Genomic DNA, 21,501 nt, shown 5'->3' with positions numbered 1-21,501 from the left:
GTTCTGCTGTTTTTTCAATATTATGCTCATCCCTCTGACTTTCCATCACCCAGAGCTATCCTAAGGGCTTTAACAGAAGAAGACACCAGGTGAGAAGCAAGAAATATTTTTGCAGTGGCACTGAACTTCAAATTAAGACATAGATTAAAGAGCATGACTGTATGTTTTATGTCTCAACTCTCATTAACAGTCAATACAGATTCAGTTCAGTTGCCCATACATAGGTGGTTAATGTCATTTGACCTGCCACTCCAAAAGAGTACAAATTTCTCCACAGATCTTGTGACAAATCAATTATATCCACCCAAATGTAAGCAAGAATTTTAGGCAAGCTTGGCTCACTTTATGAAAATTAAACTCTGCCCTAACAGATCCCTAGACCTTTGGGCATAGCAACCAAAGGGAGACGGACATAACAACTGTAAGTCTCTACAGCACACCAAATGTTACAGTAAGTAGTTATCTGTTTACACCAGACTTCAAAGCTTTAACAGTTTTGTCATTCACACAAATCATAACTCCATACAAAATCACAGACATGCCTGATGTAAATGCCAATGCTCAGCACTTTAATGTGCTTTCCAGCTTATGAGCCTCAGCATGCTGCTACTGAAGTCAATGATAGCAGATTCCATGAAGTATCTTTTACTGAACACCAATGACATAGCACAAGCAAGGAAATATATTTTAACATAACAAAGAATAGAAATGCTGCAAAAACCATATTTTATTGTTGCCACTAGGTTAATTCAAATGGAATTTCTTTGCATCAATTTTTATATTTGCTTTGGGGTCCGAAGCTTTCAATATGCACTATTCACTCCTAACCTCACCAAGAAAAATATCACAGTAAATTCTTGCTTCAACCTCAGTGCAATAGATTAAAGCTTTTTACCTTTGACAGTGTGTTCCAGAGATCATTTCTGGCTGCATTGCCATACTTGTGAATGGTTAAATAGTCCTACGGAAATAAAATGAAAATACGAATCAGTATTACTATACACAAGGCAAACAACTAGAGCTGTGAATCACTGTTATTAGAAGTTAAAGCACATCAATGTTTGCATTTGTCAAAAATCTAGAAATACACATTATGTTCATCCTAAGGGAGTAAATAGTTTCTTAACCTAGTTTACAATGCAAAGACTGTTGCTAAAAATTTCATTTATGGCATTCAATGCTCTTCCTTTTCTGCATAAGCCACTCTATAAGCTAAATATTTTGAATATACATTTAAATTACTTGTCTAACCTCGGAAGGGTTTCCTAGGTAATTCTCGGCAATAAAAGGAGAAGCTGCCAAATCACAGTTGCAGTTCCTATTTTAGCAGGTCATTCTGCATCTAGTGTCAAAATTTGCTCACTCGGATGACAAATACATTTACTACAAAATATTTAACTGAGCAGTAGCCTACTTGAACTACAAACTCTTCTGCAGGCAGATCCCGATGCTTCCATGTCAAAATACATCTTTCTGGCAACTGGGGTTATTACAAGGGGTCTCCACAACAGGGAGTGGTGGAAGAGGGATGACAGGTACCCAACTCTGTGCTTGTGCATTTGTGTGTTTTCATGACATATGTGACTCAGAGACTGAAGAGGTTATAAACTGAATACTTTCACTGATTCAGCTGCAGTTACAATGACTGAGGGTCCATTCTTCTCCCTTAGCAGCCAGAAAGCTGATCCCTGGTAAGCTACCATCATATTAAATTAACTTCCCAAGTTAATAGTTTAATCATATGACCAGGTTAGGTCTGGGCCTATCAGGGGCAAAAGGCTTCCAGTTTTTCTAGAGACAATACTGTTAGTTTCCCACCATTCTGTATCCCTAGAGAGCAGCTCATTCAATTACAGAAATGAAATTCAGCAATGATTATTTGAATAACATACATTTCAAGCATTTTGATTGGAAGAATTAAGTGAAAAAACACATCAGAGGTTGTAAATCAATGGATTCTCCTGCATTTCAATTTCTACCATCTCCATTTTACACAATGGCTGGAGACAAACCCTAATTTACAGCACAATGATAAAACTGGGACAAATTTGCTGACTCTGTTATCTGTGCTTTGTGTGAAGTAAGATACTTTGGGAATAATTAGTATTTGGAAAGCAAATTTTCTGATACACAAATTGTAGCACCTGTGACAGATTTAGCTTTTGTCAGCCAACTCATAGTACAAGAAGCAGCAACTCCCATTTAATCACAGGCTAGGAAGGCTAAATGAGAACACTGACTCTGTAAATGCAGTGCAGAGTCTTAACAATGTCATGAGACTAACTTGGAAAAAAAGACAATATTATACAGGCTGCACCTACAGCACACTGTGCTTCCATTTTGTCTAAAAATACAGAATCATTTAAAGCACAGTGAAATATTCAACAGCTTTCAAAGATGAAGAAGTTGAATTGCAAATTAAAAAGCTAAAATAGGAATAAACAAAAGTGGGACAAGGTAAATAAATAACAACAAATACACTTGTGCATTCTAAGCGGCACTAGAAAATGCTGCATGAATTGGTCCTTCTGAGAGCTGCTTTCAGAACTGTAACACAGCAAAATAAAACGGGTGGAACACTTGAGGATTTGCTCCATCCAGGCAATAATCCTGTTTACCAATCTACCATTAGACATAAAATTTTACTGATTTTACTTTTACATTTTGTGTTCAGAAGGACTGCAAAGAGATGAAACGCTTCTGCCCTTTTGGTGTTTGTTTCTCTCAAGACACGGACTGGGAAATTTAGATGTGGCTCACTGCTCAGTTAAAGAATTTATTACCCTCCAATCTACATGTGTATTACACAAAGGGAAGGAGAATTAGCCACCCCTTTGCCTTTACATTGAATAGAAAAGAACCAAAGCAAACAGAAGAGATGCAAGACACAGAATGAAAAAGGAGGATGGCACTGAAAACACAGCGGCCTGAATCTAAGCTGCACTGAACACAGCTCCAAAGGAGGTAAAGTGGCTTAAAGCCACTTTCTCATAAACACAGATACCCAGAATCATTTGGCTGCAGTGCTGCTTCCCATCATAAACTCAAAATTCTATCACCTACAAAAGCTTTTCCAACAGCTGGAGCATGCTGGAGCATGAAGATATGCTTCAGTCACTTTCCTTTCAGCTATAACCCTACAGTATGTGTGAGGAGAAAAGATGGCAGGAAAACCTCTTTAACAACCCAAGACTCAGGACAGCTCTTCTGTCTACAACTCTTCCTTTCTCCTTCACTGTAATGCCACCTTTGAATTTTTGCTTTGTCATGGAGAAAGTAGAAAGAGAGGTCACAGACCCTGGTACAGTGTCACTCATAATCAGACACACACACAAAAGTGATCATTTCGGTTTACATTTTCAGCAATTCTCTTGCAATAATATTCTTAACATCTTGGCATTAAAAAATGAAGCCATTCTTTGGCAAAAGGAATAACAGAGTATGATCTCTTCCACTCTATAAATAATAATAATAAAAAATCAATGTGTTTTTCTGACATGTGTTTTAGTAATTTTTAACATAAAATAGATTTTTTTTAAAAATCCAGAACCTGTCATTGCCATGAAAGCAAAGTCCAATTACTGCACAACGAAAACATAAGATCTTGAAAAAAACCCAACAGATTTAGACTATAATATAAAATTTTGTCAAATAGCAATCTTAACCACCCCTAAGAAATTAAAAGCCTTAATGCTTTTCATATTATTACTTGAATACTGAAGCAGATAGCTTGAACTATCTATAGCAGAAATAGCAGAAATACAGTGGAAGTGCTAAAGGCTTTTGAAAGATGTTTTTAGTAATGCTGTATTGATTAAGCTTGCAGGCCTTGTATTGTACTAGACTTTTTTAAGAAAAAGGGATTATTTAGAAGGAAGAAGTCTTTTATCCCTTTGCAATCTTAGTTCTCTCAGTACTGCTACAGACCGAGCCTCTTGGTTTCAAAAAAATGAACTATCCCCACCACCCGAACATGATAACACTCACAACTAATAAAAGGTAGTGACTGATAAATGCACAGAGGTTAAACAAGGGGAAGTAAGTCTCCAAACATGTATCTTATTTTCAGGAGAGACTTCAGATCTATAACCAGGAACTGAAACATCAATTCTAAGACCAAACTCCTTCCTCAGTTTATCTGTATGAAGTTGATTACTTGGCAGAAGGAACAGCTCACGACTTATACAAGCGGTGCTGAGATCTGAACCAGATTAACATTGAGTAACTTTTTCTCCTAAAGGGAGCAGCGCTGCTAGATTTAGTACTCGCCAACAAGGAGGGTTTGGTCGAAGTGGTGACGGTCAATGGCAGCCTTGGCTGCAGTGACCATGAGATGGTGGAGTTTAGGATCCTGTGTGGGAGGAATAGAATACCTAGCAAAGCCACAGTTCTGGATTTCCGAAGGGCCAACTTTGGCCTCTTCAGTCAACTGCTAAGGGAAGTCTCATGGGAAAGTGTACTAGGAGGTAAAGGGGCTCAAGATAGTTGGTTAGCATTCAAGGACCGCTTCTTCCAAGCTCAGGATCGGAGCGTCCCAATGAGTAGGAAGTCAAGTAAGGGATCTAGGAGACCGGCGTGGTTAAACAAGGAGCTGCTGGGCAAACTCAAGTGGAAAAGGAGAATCTATGGATTATGGAAGGAGGGGCTGGCCGCTTGGGAGGAATATAGGACAGTTGTTAGAGGATGTAGGGAGGCAATTAGGACAGCTAAGGCCTCCTTGGAACTCAATCTTGCTAGTCGGGTTAAAGACAATAGAAAGGGCTTCTTCAAATACATAGCAAATAAAACTAAAACAAGAGGCAATATAGGCCCACTGCTGAACGAAGTGGGTACCCTGGAGACAGAGGATATAAAGAAGGCAGAGGTGCTGAATGCCTTCTTTGCCTCTGTCTTTACTCCTGCAGACTCTCCCCGAGGGCCCCGGATTTCTATAGCCCCAGAAGGAGTCAGGACAAAGGAGGAGTTTGCTTTGGTAGATGAGGATTGGGTTAGGGATCAGCTATGCAAACTGGACATCTGTAAATCGATGGGTCCGGATGGAATGCACCCACGGGTGCTGAGGGAGCTGGCGGAGGTCATTGCTAGGCCACTTTCCATCATCTTTGGTAAGTCGTGGGAAATGGGCGAGGTGCCTGAGGATTGGCGGATGGCAAAGGTCACACCAATCTATAAGAAGGGCAAGAAGGAGGACCCGGGTAATTATAGACCGGTCAGCCTTACCTCCATCCCTGGAAAGATGATGGAACAACTTATTCTTGACTCCATCACTAGGCATATCAAGGATGAGGGGGTCATTAAGAACAGCCAACATGGTTTTATGAGGGGGAAGTCATGTATGACCAACCTTATAGCCTTCTATGAGGAAGTGACTAGGTGGAGGGATGATGGTAGAGCGGTAGATGTGGTTTTTCTTGATTTCAGTAAGGCATTTGATACTGTCTCCCACAGCATCCTCATAGATAAGCTGAGGAAGTGTGGGCTTGACGATCAAGTAGTGAGGTGGATCGAGAACTGGTTGAAAGGAAGAAGGCAGAGAGTTGTGGTCAATGGCGCAGAATCTAGCTGGAGGTCTGTGACTAGTGGAGTTCCTCAGGGGTCGGTGCTGGGACCGGTGCTGTTTAATATTTTCATCAATGACCTGGATGAGGGAACTGAGTGCACCCTCAGCAAGTTTGCTGATGACACAAAACTGGGAGGAGTGGCTGACACACCAGAGGACTGTGCTGCCATTCAGCGAGACCTGGACAGGCTGGAGAGTTGGGCGGGGAGAAACTTGATGAAATTTAACAAGGGCAAGTGTAGAGTCTTGCATCTGGGGAAGAACAACCCCATGTACCAGTACAGGTTGGGGGTTGACCTGCTGGAAAGTAGTGAAGGGGAAAGGGACCTGGGGGTCCTGGTGGATAGGAGGATGACCATGAGCCAGCAATGTGCTCTTGTGGCCAAGAAGGCAAATGGCATCTTAGGGTGCATTAGAAAGGGAGTGGTTAGTAGGTCAAGAGAGGTTCTCCTCCCCCTCTACTCAGCCTTGGTGAGGCCGCATCTGGAATATTGCGTCCAGTTCTGGGCCCCTCTGTTCAAGAAGGACAGGGAATTGCTTGAAGGAGTCCAGCGCAGAGCCACAAAGATGATTAAGGGAGTGGAACATCTCCCTTATGAGGAGAGGCTGAGGGAGCTGGGTCTCTTTAGCTTGCAAAAGAGGAGACTGAGGGGTGACCTCATCAATGTTTACAAATATGTGAAGGGTAGGTGTCAGGATGATGGAGCTAGGCTTTTTTCAGTGATATCCAGTGATAGGACAAGGGGCAATGGGTGTAAACTGGAACATAGGAAGTTCCACGTTAACATCAGGAAGAACTTCTTTACTGTAAGAGTGACAGAGCACTGGAACAGGTTGCCCAGGGGGGTTGTGGAGTCTCCTACACTGGAGATATTCAAGGCCCGCCTGGACAAGTTCCTGTGTGATGTACTGTAGGTTACCCTGCTCTTGCAGGGGGGTTGGACTAGATGATCTTTTTAGGTCCCTTCCAACCCTTGGGATTCTGTGATTCTGTGATTCTGTGAAATCCCACTACATAAGATGAGTGAGGAAAAAGTAGTAAAATATGGCATCAAATTCTTGTGGCTACATTGCTCTGAATGCCCTCATTTCTCAGTGATAAGGAAACAGCAGACTTGCTCTACCTCTCTCTTTTGTATTTCACTTCTATTCCTGGTGCACATCCTCCTCCCTTCAGCCTACAGTATGTTCTTGTCGAACAGTTTTATACAAGACTGTTGCAACTCATCAAAGATTTAAAGCTACTAATGAAAACATTTAGTTCAGGTGGAAATCAGACTCTAAGGCTCTGGCTATCAAACCCAGCATGCTTGTTTTCCCAGAAATTTGTATACTTAATCTTAAGCAACCAGCCACCAGACGCACTGACTACAACATGCCACCTTTTTTCCCCACTTTCCTTTACACTGCTAACATCAAAGCTTCTACCACATATTATCTTGACATTACCTAACATTCAAATGAAAAAATCTTGGGTGAGGGTCATAGGGAAGAAGGTACTGCGTATGTTTGCAAAGGTGAGTGACAAACGAGATGCAGTGAGAGCACTGATAAAGCATTACCAGCAAGCTACAAAGAAATGAAGATTCCTGTAAGTGAGTGAAACTACTGAATAGAAAAGCTAAAACAGCCAACTAGGTTTGCAGTATTTGCCAGCTGTAAAACAGGCCAGCCCTTGGGAAAGAAAGAAAGAGCCTTAAGAAAGTGATCGTCCTCTTGGCTGGGCAGTCAGAGAAGCAGTAGAGTACAAAATAGGGGTAGGTAAAGTCACCTTAGCAGCCATGGTAAACATTGTATAAGGCAAATTAGGTGGAGGTTAACTCTATTTGTGTCAGAGTCAATTTGTACCACTGAGTCAAGCTGCAGAGCTACCTCCAAATTGAAAGAACAGCTGTGATAAGACCACTTATCAAAGCAGTACTGCTAAGCCAGCTAAGAAAAAACTTGGGAACAGATTTTTTCCATGTGAGGTAAGCCAAGCAACTTCTTCACCTTCTGCATCAGTTTTACTAATAGTGCCCAAAACTGTTTCCAGACAGCTTTGTCAGAAACTGCCAACCTAGACAATACTCTAAAGTCATTCAACATACTCGAACTTTCATGAGTGAGTTCTACCAGAGGAACAAAAATGTTGATATCCTTCCTTCCCTTAATCTACTATTGCATTAAAATATGTTCCTCCAACAAAAAATTAAGTCGCTCTCTGATCAACAAGCCAAGAATTAAAGTAACAAAGCATTTCAACCTACAATAACAAAAACCAGCACCAAAATTATGTTGAAACAGCAAACATATAAGGAGTGTAAGACCATGCCTGCAGCAGAGATAACCCCCATATAGTACTATAATTATTATATCTGTTTTATATGCAGACACAGCATCAAATGCATTCCTGTGTCTCCCTTTAGTTAATCATTTTGGTGGTACAGCCAAAGTACCTTCCACAATCTTTGCTCCTCTTTGTCCCCATCCCCCTGTTTCTGAGGCTACCTGGAAAAACAGATCTCTGAAATGACCGGTATGGGATGCAAATCTCACTCTGCACCAAGGACACCCTGCCTTCCTTGATCAAGTTACCAAAAAGGACTCAAACTCTTCCACTGATACAAATGAAGTGGTGCTGGGTGGCAATGCATGGAGGGGAACAAGCAGCTGGAGGCAGCATTGAGGAAAACAGAAGGGTGATTTCCTAAGCCAATATCCTGTCCAAGTATGCGGCAAGTATTATGAAAGAGACCAGACAGAAACACAGTGGTGATGTCAGAATACAGTTAAGAGAAACATGACCCACGTATTACATTTAAGGTAAACAAAAAGTTTATTTTGTAGACCATTTCTCTAAAAGTGATACTCGAATGTTCAACTAATGGTTGACTATCACTCCCCCTCAACAGGCTAAGTAGATTAGTTAACTTCATTAAACTTTATGTATGGACACTGTCACTAAAAACTGAAGTAGACTAAACTCGGTGACTTCAAGTCACAATGAAAACGCTATCATGAATTAAGTAAATGAAATAACAGTTAACTTCAGTTTTAAAGTTCCCACATGGGGCTATAATGAGGTTTAACTAATCCAATTACAATTCACAACATCAGCTACTTTGAACTTCGGTGTGTCCCTGTATAAACACAGCTTAAATCTTGTTTATTCGGCATTAAAAATAAAACTCTGAACTAGAATTTTACACCACTTTTAACAATCAAAGAATATAGATACTAAGGATAATATTATTTTTTTCCTCCATATTTCTAATAATTCTACACAGGAGCTACCTGTTGAATCCCTTCCAGATAGACATTTATTGGCTTCCATATTTTAAGTGATTAGTAATTCTATCCGCCTCTTCATTCTTTGAAAGTGGTGACCCTGTAAGATGTTCAGGCTTGGCAAATAGGACTGTGGGCTTTTTAATTTATTTAATCTTCTCCAAATCTTTTTTGTCTTTTTCTTTAAATAATAACCCATAAGAATTATTTTATCTGCTCCACATATAATCACACTTTCTCAATCTCTAATATATCCAGCCTGTATTTTAACCATTAGCTGCAATAAGCAATTAAAAATTCTTGAGAGCAAGTAACACGTTCAATGTTCCAAATAATTCTACTGTGATACCACAGGAAAGCAGTATTTAAAATGTTCACTATCAGGAACATCTTATCTAAATTCTAGATTCAAACTCCCAAATAGGTAAAAAGAAGTTACAAAAAAGCCTGAGTGGTGTGCAACATACTTCAGAAGCACCATGCAAGTACCCACTTCAGCTGTGTTTCGCCTTTTCTTTTGGCTACTATCTCAGTCAATGCCTAAAATCCCAGGGAAGGAAATCAGTGGAATCCCACCAACTTATACCAGATGCAATTCCAGCCTTTTATTTTCAAAACTTATACTTAGATTTTTTTACACGTAACAGTGATACAATGCTCACAATCAGGAGCAACTGGAAAATATCCACTGTCATCATGTCATATCTGCAATTAAATCATTACATGCAAACAGCAAGCTATAACTACTAATCAAGAACAGTGACACTGGAACCACACATGGAAATAAATCTTGATTTTCTCTAGAGCCAATGGTGCTGAATAAGCCACACAATTATAGTATCTTACTTTGTCCTTTTTCCTTTGCAATTCGTAATAGTCCCATATGCTCTAACACTAATCAGATCAGCAGAACTGACATTTCTGGCATTATATGGATTAATGGAATTGTTAGCATCAATTTCAGTGGGAGAAGAATTAGGACAATGTTGAGTATGTCATCCAAGGTGTTGGAAGTGTACCATTCATTTAGAGGATGTAGATAGGACCTGTGTCATGTCCCAAACAAAACAACATCCAGTGTACCATCCAGAATTCTGAGACATAAGAGAAACCAGTAGGAGAAAGGAAGAGTCAAGAGCCATCATTAAGTCAATGGGTCTGCTTTCTTTGCTTTACCTGCTTCTTGTTGATAAAAGAGCAGTACTGCAAAAATAGAAATAACTCAACTGAAATCAATATGGCCCTGTCATTTTCATTCCAACATGAGAAAAGAATGAAACCTCAAACCACCATAAAAAACACAATTTTTGCAATTAATACATCTTCTGCATTGCAACTCAATGAATCCAATGTGAATGAGGCATCTAAAACAGATTCAAAATTTGTACTCAGAAAAATTTCCAGCTACTTTTAAATATATTCTGCTTTGCTGAGAATCGTTATTAAAAGATCAGAATTATTAAATGGAGAGGTTTATTTCCCTTGTAAAGTTCACCTTCACCTACTAGGTATTAGCATGTAGAGGACAGAAGTTCCATTTTGAAACACAACAGCAATTGCAGTGTGGTGGCAAAACAGTTTGCATGCAAAGTCTAAAGGAAACAGTGGGATTGCAGAGTTATTGCCTAGTAGAGTCTGATTGTATCTGCTGTGCAGTGAGACACCTGCTAGTATATTAAGCTTAGCTTTAAAGAAAAATGTATTTGACATATTACTTGGTAGTGGTAGTGAACTACTGAGCTAAGAACAAATCTTACAGAAATAAAGCACTCTTTGAAATTGAACTGCATATATTTGACTGAATTTGTACATTAATTTTAGTTTTGCCTTGTGTGGTTGTATAATACTTTTGAACCTAAACCCAGATATTGCTCAATAAATACATTTTTAATGCACACAAAAAATGATGGAATGTTTTTGATAGATATTTGGATGGCACCTGCTAATTGTGACAGGTTGGCTGCTCATTCCTCTGCATTAATTTTAACTATGCCCAGGGATTGCTAACCAGGCAAAAAATCTCTGCTGTACTTTAATGTAACACTTTTTTTTCTGTAGAAGCCCCGGAATTGGAAAGAAATTAATGTTACTTACTATGGAAAAGGTCACCATAAACCACCTGAGAAAACTTATTTTAAGTATGATTGCATGTCACTGTGTCTAGTCCGTAATGACCTGCAACATTCCTACAGTAACAATGAATAACAGATAGGAAAGCAGTCACAGTGAAGTTTCAACTTACCTACAAGTTATTTGTTGCTCTTATCAATTGAGAAGATTTTTCTCATGGCATAAAAGACAATACAGTCACTAAAGCTGTATTTAATTTTGCAAAATGAAGACACCTTAAAGATCATTAGCATTTACATCTGGGTATATGCTGTTGTATCTACCTAGCTACAGTAAGTGAACTTTAAATGTATGTAGAGAAAGAGAGAGTCAGAGGATGAGGGAGGAGAAGGAGTAGGAGACGGAGAAAGAGAAGAATAAAGTTTTGATGACAGTGTGCTTCATCCAGTAGGGACTCAGCTTTTTTCCCAATGTCCTCTCTTGGCCTGAACAGAGGTAGATTTATTTTATTTCTGACATGTATTAAGTGTTAAGTAGAAGTTCAATCTTGCAGTCTTTGTGCTGGAAGTATCCCCACTGAATTCTAAAGAGCTAATGGAAATTTTGATTGCACGAGGATGGTAGAATTGCACACAAAATGTGTACTTCCAGTGCTCTGTAAAGTCCATTGTGCTAGCTCATAGCAACAGAGGCACAGTTGTCACTGAGATCAGGAAAACAGTAAAATTTTATTCCAAAAGAAAACATTTTCTTAAGTAGATAATCAGCCCACTGTCACTATCTGAGAATTCATACCGATCATTCTTCCTTTTAATAATTTCTATAATAAAGTGTAGGAGAAAATAGTCATAACTGAATTTCACATGCAACTAAATAAGAAGCTCACTGAAAGCACACCAAGTGAATATGCACACAATATCTGTAATATGACTGACATAGCACTGTAACATTGTAACATTATGTAACATCGTCATAAATGGCATCCTGCTCTGAGGAATCAAACTTAACAAGTGAAGTAAATCATGTGTTTTTCCTACTAATTGTTTTTGGTTTTGTAAGAAGCTTTAGCAACAAAGCGATAAAACAACACTTGATCCTAGCTGAAGGACAGCATGACTTCCTCCTAATTGAGGCAATGCTAACTGTAACCTTGCTCTGAAACGTGGGCACCAGGGACATCACCAGCTTTCGAGGTTCAGCAGCGCCTACCATTATCAATCCTTGTAACTCTCCCCGCTGGGACCCCTGATGTGGCCAAGATGTAACTGTTAAAGCTGAAATCCTTATCTTCAAAAAGTCAATCCCAGACTGAATTCCTACCGAAAATTTCAATCAAAACCAGAAAGAAAACATGCAAAAATACCATATTTTACCTTTTCACTCTTTGAAAAGCTTTGCTGTCCCCACACAATTGGAGCACAGGTCTAAAGGTCAAAAGGAAAGTGATCTTGTTTCAGGAACATGTTTTTTCCTAGTTCTGGTCAACTTTATATGACCTAGCAGCTAGAGAGTCTCTGTCTCCTTGTACCAGGGGCTCACAGCTGCTTAAGCTTTGAGGTTAGAGCCCTGAAGCAGGAAGCAAAGAGCCTGTGTCTCCTTTCTCTTGGAAAATTCCCAGCAACTGCGGAAAAAGCCTGTCTGATCCAAACATTCCGGAGACAAAAAAGCAGAGCAGAAAGGAGGGAAAGGAGTTAGTATAACCAAACAGGAATATTCTGCTAATACAACACCTCAGGAAAAAGCTGTCGCTGCACAGCATCTACGTTAAATTGGGCAAAAACCCTCAGTGGTTATGACAGGTGGTGGCTGTAAGTGTGGGTGCATTACGTTCAGCCCTGTGGTCTGACATGTAGTGGAGCTAGACTCTTGGGACTGAACCTGATGTGAAGTGTGTTCTGAATATCCAAAATAGTTTACAATCTTAAATACTTTGACAGAACATTTTCTTGGGTTTCAAAACAGGTAACAAAATTTCATGGATCTTTTTCATTTTAATCACACTGGTCTAATTTCCACCCAAATATGCAGCACTCTCATTGATTTATTTAAAGCAACACTAATTGTATGATTGACATTTTCTGGACGCCTACCTTGGTGATGCTGGAAGCTGAGCTGCAGCCACACTGAGCACTCAGAGCTGATGGCGAAGCCAGTGGAGGCTGTGCTTTGAACACATAAACTTTTGTGAGCCGTAAGTGATAAGACACATAGGAGGGAAATGTGCTGCACTAGGCATCTCCTACTGCATGCTCTGTAGTTGTGTCAACTTTAACTTAAATTTCTGTGGACCTAGATCTCCATTTATAAAATGAGGCTAGCACCAACCCTTCCCTCCCTACAAGGTCTTCTATTCCTGACTGTTGCTGATACACTTTGATACCATACTGGATGGCATTTAAGAAAATTCTACGTAGCAGTTAGGAACTGGGGCTACAAAGCAAACAAAAAGTATACAAAACTGTTTAACAGAAGGACGACTCGGCATGGTCCACTTTGTGAACTGAATCAGATGCTGTCCTATATAGAAAACATTGGTAAATGCGTAATTGAAAATCCTGGTTAAGGGGCATACAAAAAAAGGAAAAGAATGCAAAGATAAAATTAATTTTAGTATTTCTCAACAACTGTACATTTGAATTACATATCTTCAAAGAGCTCTACTTTAAACAGAAGCAATTTGCTATATGCATAGTATACTCAAATCCTGTTGGATCTACAGGGAAGTCTTCCATTTTTGATAGTGATATCCGACTCTGGCCCTTACTGTGCTGTACATCTTTAACACTTTCAAATGAAAAAAATACTATGACACTGCAACTTACAGAAGTTTACAAGTTTATTATGTAAACTTTTACTGACCTACTTCAGTCATAGTGGAAAACGCTACAGAAAAAGTCCATAAAACTAAATGCATTCTAAAAATGTGAACCTAAAATCCAGAGTGATTTCAATTAGAAGCATGAGAAATGCTGAGGGTCCAGAAAAGGTTAAAGATACTATCAATCTCATATGACATGCAGTGTAGAAAACAGTGATGTCAGCTCCTGCGAGATTTCCTATGACTTCCTATGTCCTGCTTTTAACATGCTCAAGTTATCTTGTTGACAACTGTCAGTATGTAAGACAGTTAAAAAAAAAAAAAATAAACGGATCAGTAGCTACTAACTTAAGGACAGGTCATAACCAGTATGCCCATGGTGGTACTTTGATGTTCTCCAAGGTCATACAGTCTGATCTAAACCAGAGGAGATGGGTACAGAATTAACTGAAAAGTACTTTTCCCAACATGTACTAAATGCTCCGGCTGTAATACCAGAGGTACTCCAGCTGTAATGATGTTCCTGCCTGGTGGTAAAATTTACATCTTGTCACTAAACAAAGACTTCAGGTAGTTCCATGTGCACTGTTTATCTGGGGAGAGCAGCACAGCTCACCGCTTTACTGAGCCTGATCCTAAAGTGCCTGGGTTTTTTGGGGGGGTTGTTTTTGTTTTGTTGTTGGTTTGTTGGGTTTTTTTTTGGGGGGGAGGTCATTGTTTTTATAGATTTTTTTGTGGTTGTTTTTATGGAAAACTCTATGAAGAAGTCTCTAATGACATCTCATTTTAAATACCATAGAGCTAACTGCTGCGAATTGGCAGTAAAAATATAAATGGCTATGATAAAGTGAGAACATAGTTTAATATACTATGTAAAAAGTAGATGATAAAATAAGACTGTGGAAATACATTAATATAGTTCTTGTACTACTAAATTCTTGGACAGAAGTGACAAACAATATGGAAAATGGCACAGTAGAGCTCTATTTTACACCCAGAAAGTTTCTGATGGGGTTTCATATTGACTGACACAATTCAAATAGAACACAGGCACGCACTGAGGTGTCTAAAAAGCGGGAAATACTAAGCAGTGTGGATGAAAGAAAGTCTAACTAGCCAGCTTTATGATAGTAAAAAGTGATTGAAATCTGAACCTTGCTGTATTTAACAGCCAGCACATCACATTTCCCTAGACGTCTCCTCTGAAAGGTTGACCGATTTGTTTCAATATAGTGGCCACTCAATAGCACCAAAAAAGACAGCGATATCCAAAGCACTATATGGAAATTCTTCCTCCAAATGTACAATGTGAAGCCTAAAGTACAAAAGCAGTTAATTTATCACACAAGAAGAGATTCCTACAGTAACTAATTCAAACTGCTGATGATGCACTAAATCAGAGTGAGTGATGAACACATACATAGCAGCAAGTGAAGTTCAAAAGGATACAGATCTATGTGATCAATGAGCTGCCACATGGCAAATGAAATGCAACGTTGACAAACGTACAGTAACAAGAGATGAAGCTCCAAAATAATCAAACCAAATATAGGAAAAGTTTAAATAAACCAGTGCAGAAATGTATCATTACAGAGCTAGAGGTGACTCTTCACACACATCTAAGTACCAGACCTTCAAATCACTGGTTTTCCTCTCCATATTTAATATGAAAAATACCCACTGTTAACTTGAAGTGCCTTGCCATAAAGCAGTAAAACCCTCCAGGAAATGTAATACAGTGACACCAGTCATGTAAGCAACCATCTATTTCAAGCACACAGATTAGGAACAACATGCCTCACACGCATCTGGTATTAGATTGCATAATACTACCCTGCATGATGACTTAACAACAAGGCCAACTTACAGCTTCTTCCCCTACTAGTCTATGCAGGCCAGAAACATCATCAGAGCAAGTGGTGATGACCTAGCCTCTTCAAACTGCAATCGCTGTACTAGCTGATTAATGGTTTTTTGATTGAAAAGCAACACCAGTTTGTAAGAGTACTGGCATTCAGTGACAGGCACCTCCCGAATTTCCCTGCAGCATAAGAAACTTTGCACATCATGAAAGATATTAGGACTTTTAAAAAGAAAGAGATCACCTACTGTGATAAGGAAGGGTTTTTATTAGACATCTTCTACAAAAATAATAGCTGTGACTTTCTCATATTACCAGCTGTGGCTACTACTGTCATTATTCAATTATTCGTTACAGCCAATATAAATATGTTCTCTTTTAGTTTTATCTATGAAGTGCTATGTGAAAACAATGATAAATGATAAAGTTCTTTGTTACTAAATTTTCTATTTGAAAATGTCACATGATTCAAGGTATCCTATGTCCTTGAAGGGCTTCCAGAAAATCATACCTTCACTAGGTAGTCTCTTGGCTGCAGTTTTATTGTGGAACTTCCACACTTTAATAACATGGTCTTTCACGGTATTATTTACCATGATAGGAAGAGGCCTGTTATTCTTGACTGACATGAATCACTCCAAAGCCATCTACGCTTTAAAACTGAGCACCTCTGCTACTTCCTTGCAGACTCCTCAACAGAATGGTTAGCTGAACTGTGCACCTTTGTACCTTTGCTTCAGCTTGTATTCCTTGTTAAAGAATGTCTAACAAAGAGGCCTACACTCCTTCATCAACATTTTTCTTCTTTTTAACAAAATTGCTTGTTTTCTTTGACATATAAGAAGATTTCTTGATCTGCTTTTCAAAAAAGTCCACCTGCCAGGTGATAGCATGTAATTAGATTAAGAAAAAAGTGGTAAAGAATGAAAAAGGTGGCTATCCCATTTACTTCTTGCTCTAAAGCTTACCTTTTCAACACCTTAACCTACAGGTCAGTATATTTGTTGTAGCTTCTCTGATATAAAAGCTGTAATTCTGTAGCTCTTAATTAGATGATGAATCATACCTTCATTCTGATGAAACCACAAACACTGAGCACACAAACACAAATAAAGGGCTATTCATTTTGGTTTATGCTAGTGTAATAAGACTACAAGAATACTTTTTTTCACCATCTATGAAACACTTAAGGACATTCCTAATACACTAAAAAGAACTGGAATAAGTTTAATACTGGAAATGCAACATAGCAGAGAGGAAACAGTCTAGAAACAAAAAAGGAGGGGTGAGGAGAATCTCCATCCTTTATTGGATGCAGGGAGAAACATAATGACAAATGATGAGGAAAAGGCTGAGGTACTTAATGCCTTTTTGCCTCAGACTTTAATAGTAAGACCAATTTTTCTCAGGGTACCCAGACCCCTGAGCTGAAAGACAGGGATGGGGAGCAGAACGAAGCCCTTATAATCCTAGCGAAAATGGTCAACAACCTGCTACACCACTTAGACACACACAAGTCTATGGGGCTGGATGGGATGTACCCAAGGGTACTGAGTGAGCTAACAGAAGTGTTCACCAAGCCACTTTCAATCATTTATCAGCAGTCCTGACTAACCAGGAAGGTCCCAGTTGACTGGAAGTTAACAAATGTGACACCCATTTACAAGTAAGGCTGGAAAGGGGACCCTGGGAACTACAGACTCTTTAAAACTACCTGAAAGGAGGTTGTAGTGAAGTGGGGGTCAATCTTTTCTCCCAAGTGACAAGTGGCAGAACAAGTGAAAATGGCCTCAAGTTATGCCAGGGGAAGTTTAGGTTGGATATTAGAAAAAATGTCCTCCCCAAAAGCAAGCACTTGTCAAGCACTGGAACAGGCTGTTCAAGGCAGTGGTCGAGTCGCCATCCCTGTGGATATTTTAAAGACGTGTAGATGAAGCACTGAGATACATGGTTTAGTGGTAGACTTAGAAGTGCCAGGTTAATGGTTGGACTCTATGATCTTAAAGTCCTTTTTGAACCTAAAGGATTCTATGATTCTATTAACTGTTGTGTTCTCTGTACTGGAGGCTAATGAAAAATAAAGCAAACAAGAGAAAGCAAAGGTTCTTAAGAACTCAGTTACTCAGCAAGTCACCAGAATAATCCAGGAGAAATGAACCATCAAATGCACTTTCAGAGTATTTGTTATTTGAAGAGATTTATAAGTAGTAGTAATACTTGATTTTGCAGCTGTCCTTAAGGAAGGACATTCAGCTGAACACTGGAATTTCATGATAAAACTGGATTCAAGGCACCATAATGCTAAAACCCAAGGGATGGTATCAAGGCTAAAGAGGTAAGAAGCCTAAACCAACACATGATAGAAAGGGTAAATTATAGTCCTTCAGTTCCCCTTATCATTAGTAAAGTTAGGCTCCTAACTCCATAATGCAGGAGCACTATTTTGGATCCATAAGCCACAAAGAATTAAATGATTGACAGACATTTCCAATTGTATAATCTGTAGTTTATTTGCTTTATTTTTTGTTTTGTTCAACTTGGAGACATTCATATGGAAAATCTCTGCCTGTATTTCAGTTTTTATAAAAGTTATCTTCCTTTTGAACTGATGCAAGACCTTCATTAGTCAGATTTTTACAGTTAGATTTTTCATAGACTTCCATTAGTAAACAGAAGAGTTTCTACTTAGAGGAGACCTGGAGAAAAGCAGAAATAATAGGAAACCACTCAAATGAAAAAACAAAGCTCCATTACAACTTTACGGTAATTATGATTATTTAATCCCTTGCATAGCCTTATTCTTTGATCTGAACTTTTTTAGCAATTTATTTCAGGACTACTTGCACACTTATTTCTCAGGCAAATATAGAAGAAAATGGGAAAACGGGGTTTACGCATTAAAACTTCCCCTTTCTAAAACTCTAAGTGAAATGCTTTTTTGGGGAAAAAGTGCTACTGAGTTTCCACATTAATGGATCTTTGCAGGCAAAAGTTTCTTGCTGGAATACGGAGTTTGCTGGACTAAAGACAGAAGTATTATCGGCTTAAATGAGATGAGGGTTTTACCCTTGACATACACAAAATTTTATGAAGGAAACTTTTGATCTCAAGATTTCTTATCTGGAGAAGAAGATTAACTAACTTATCCACTTATGATCTGACCTGGTGTTAAAACTAAGAAAATGATCCAACTGGGTCCTGTGAATAAGTTATGCTGCAAACTCTGAATGTCCTGTAAACTCTCCTGTATTTCCGCAGCAGTTTTCCTTTCATTGACTACTGCATGGAACACACCCCTCTGACATAACCAATGCATTTATTTAACTTTTGTTTTATATTTTATCTTCCAATTTATTTTGGTTAGAAGTAGAATTACTCTGTTAAAAAATGACCTGATCTTAGACATAGTTTATTTAAATTCCAGAATGAAAAGCTTACTAAGAACAGATAAGATTGATTGCTCTTTCCATCTTAGCATAATTGTATTTCAGGTGAACATCAATTTACTTTAAAGGACACTTCTAAGTAGCAGGCTGCATCATACATAATTCATCAATCACAGCTGCCTGTAACTTGATTTACTCAAGCAGATTTCAATGGAATAGAGGGAGTTGCATTGTTTTTTATCCTTTGGTTTGTTTGTTTTTAAATAGTTTACGAAACATTCATTTGTGCTGAATTATTGCTGAAAAGAGTTCATCCTTCGTAATTAGCATGTTGAATTTCTTTCTTTTGATACAGAAATGCTACCTCTTTAAACTTCTTTTAAAAGGCAGAGTGAGTTTTCAAGGCAGAGAGCACTCCATGCTTACCCAAGGCAAAAATAAAGCTCAAGGATTTTGCTATGGGGGAAGGGAAAGCAAAAATATTTATCTGAAAAGCATCGTTAATTTTAGGGTTGTGTATTTTCTACCTGGCTTGACATCATGTTAGATATTATTTGTTAGACCAGCATGCACATGTAATTGAAAAGAAGTAGCTCTTTCCTCAGCTAGCCCATCATGCAGGTGTTACATGGATAAAATGGCTTTCAAAGGGCAGTTTACACAAAACCATGTGCCTCTTAAAGCACCATTACTCGATACACCCAGAAATATAGCTAAAACTAGGAGCACTGCAACGTGTGTTATATACTTAGCATCTTCCATCAAGTTCAGCTTCAGGAACATGTTGGTGCCTCAGATGGTCCTGAAGTAAGTATTTCCAAAAGTAGATGCAAATAGAGTTTTAAAAGAAAAAAGTAAGAGCTAGAAACTGCTAGAAATGCACATCTACACAAAGACAGAAATGCCTTTACTTACTTGTAAGCCCATTTGAAACACAGAGTGACCCATAAAGTTAGCCAACATTCGAATTAGAGCTGCACCCTGTGAGAAATAATAGAAGAGAAAAAAAAAAAGTTACTGTTTTTACATGTCAATATTACACAACAACAATCTGAAATAGGCATTTCCATCCAACACTATCATCTTGGAAAACTGTGATTAATATGATCTTTATTTGTGCTGGAATGAAAGACAGAGAAGAAAATGCAAATACTTACAAGAAAAAATGAGCAAGTAGACCGATCTTGTTAATATCCTGACCCATATACTGAAAAAGGCACACGTCATAAAACACACTCTTGGCTGCTGGAGCGCGGATGTGTCAGCTCCACAGCTGATTGCCCCCAGCCCTTCTGTGCACTCAGCAGCACTGCACAGTTTCAAATGAGGGCAGAAAATAATGTCCATGCTGAATTCTACCACAGTGATTATTCATATTTTCACCTTCATTATGCTCTTGCAAATCAAGATTTAGTGATACTATTTTCCTTTGTAAAAGCCTTCAAGATCTGATGATTGGGAAGTGGATCATTTTTGTAAGAAGAAGATGTAGATATACCTATTTGACTTATTAATAGTCAGCTTATTTCCCAGGATCCGTGCAAAGAGGTTAAATACTTGTCTAACAACTTGTCTTTACCTACCTATGCCAGTATTTACCCCTTAGCCCCTTCAGGCAAAGCTGAGAGGTCTAAAAGATTTCTTTTGTTTCACTGGTGATTCTGATTCCCAGTATTTACATCAAGAAGTGAATAGGTACACACTACAGTAACTTTTTTTAAGGCACCCCCTTTGTGTTTTCTCACTCGCTCTCAGAATCACAATTGCTGTCTGTTTTTCCCTTGCGCAAGTGCTCTATTTCAAGCAGAAGTATCTTTGCAGATCTGATTTGATGATTTAGCTATAACATCCCACTTTGCAATCCAATTTCCAGACAACCTCCCTTCCAATCCCATTAATCAAGTGTTATACTTAGCACTGATCACCGCACAAGAGGGAGGGCCCTTTTGATTTAAAGTCAGTAAATCAAAGGCCATAAGAAAACATGATGCTAGAACTCAACAACCTCATCTATAGATGTAGGTTAAGCAATTAGGCAAATGCTCAATTAGAAAATAAATAAACAAATAAATTAACATTTCACAGACTCAAACCCTCACATGTTCTAAAGCCAAAAGGGCTATTACAACAATGTAATCGGACTTCCTGCGTTAATAAAGGTCAAACAGTAATTTAGGCAGGAAAAAATGTATTGCTTTCTCTTTACAAAATAGCATCTGTTTTAGGAAGATTCAAGAACAGGAAAATGTTTCACAGCACTACATGACTTGTCACAACTAGTATCTACTCACAATGAAAATGTTCACATTTTTACTAATTTGAATTTGTCTAGCTTCAGCTTTCAAAACAGGATTTTATGACTTTTCCTGCTCCCTTAAAGTTCAGAGAAGTTTTGAAATTCAACCACTGCTCAATTTTTAGACCATTTTACACATGTTCCACTCCTTTTTTGTATAGTGATTATTTCTGAAGTACTGAAGGGATTACCTGTAATAACCAACATCTGAAATAATGACACAAACCAAAAAGATTCATA

The 21,501-nt window shown here is 38.6% G+C and overlaps 1 protein-coding gene across 1 annotated transcript in view; it reads right to left on the bottom strand.

Moving 5' to 3' along the window:
• Positions 1 to 21,501, bottom strand: part of TRHDE (thyrotropin releasing hormone degrading enzyme) — a 213,141-nt gene that overhangs the window by 74,644 nt on the left and 116,996 nt on the right. Inside the window, exons 7-8 of the mRNA XM_065669125.1 lie at positions 19,881 to 19,946; positions 896 to 961 (exon numbers count right to left, since the gene is read on the bottom strand). Of these exons, the coding sequence (XP_065525197.1) occupies positions 896 to 961; positions 19,881 to 19,946 (132 nt within the window). The remainder of the gene's footprint in view (positions 1 to 895; positions 962 to 19,880; positions 19,947 to 21,501) is intronic.

The sequence above is a fragment of the Lathamus discolor genome, chromosome 1, assembly GCF_037157495.1.
Source record: "Lathamus discolor isolate bLatDis1 chromosome 1, bLatDis1.hap1, whole genome shotgun sequence".
In the NCBI taxonomy this organism is placed as follows: Eukaryota; Metazoa; Chordata; class Aves; order Psittaciformes; family Psittacidae; genus Lathamus; species Lathamus discolor.
The sequence above is the reverse complement of the archived record's forward strand: the minus strand, read 5'-3'. Positions and strand labels throughout refer to the sequence as shown.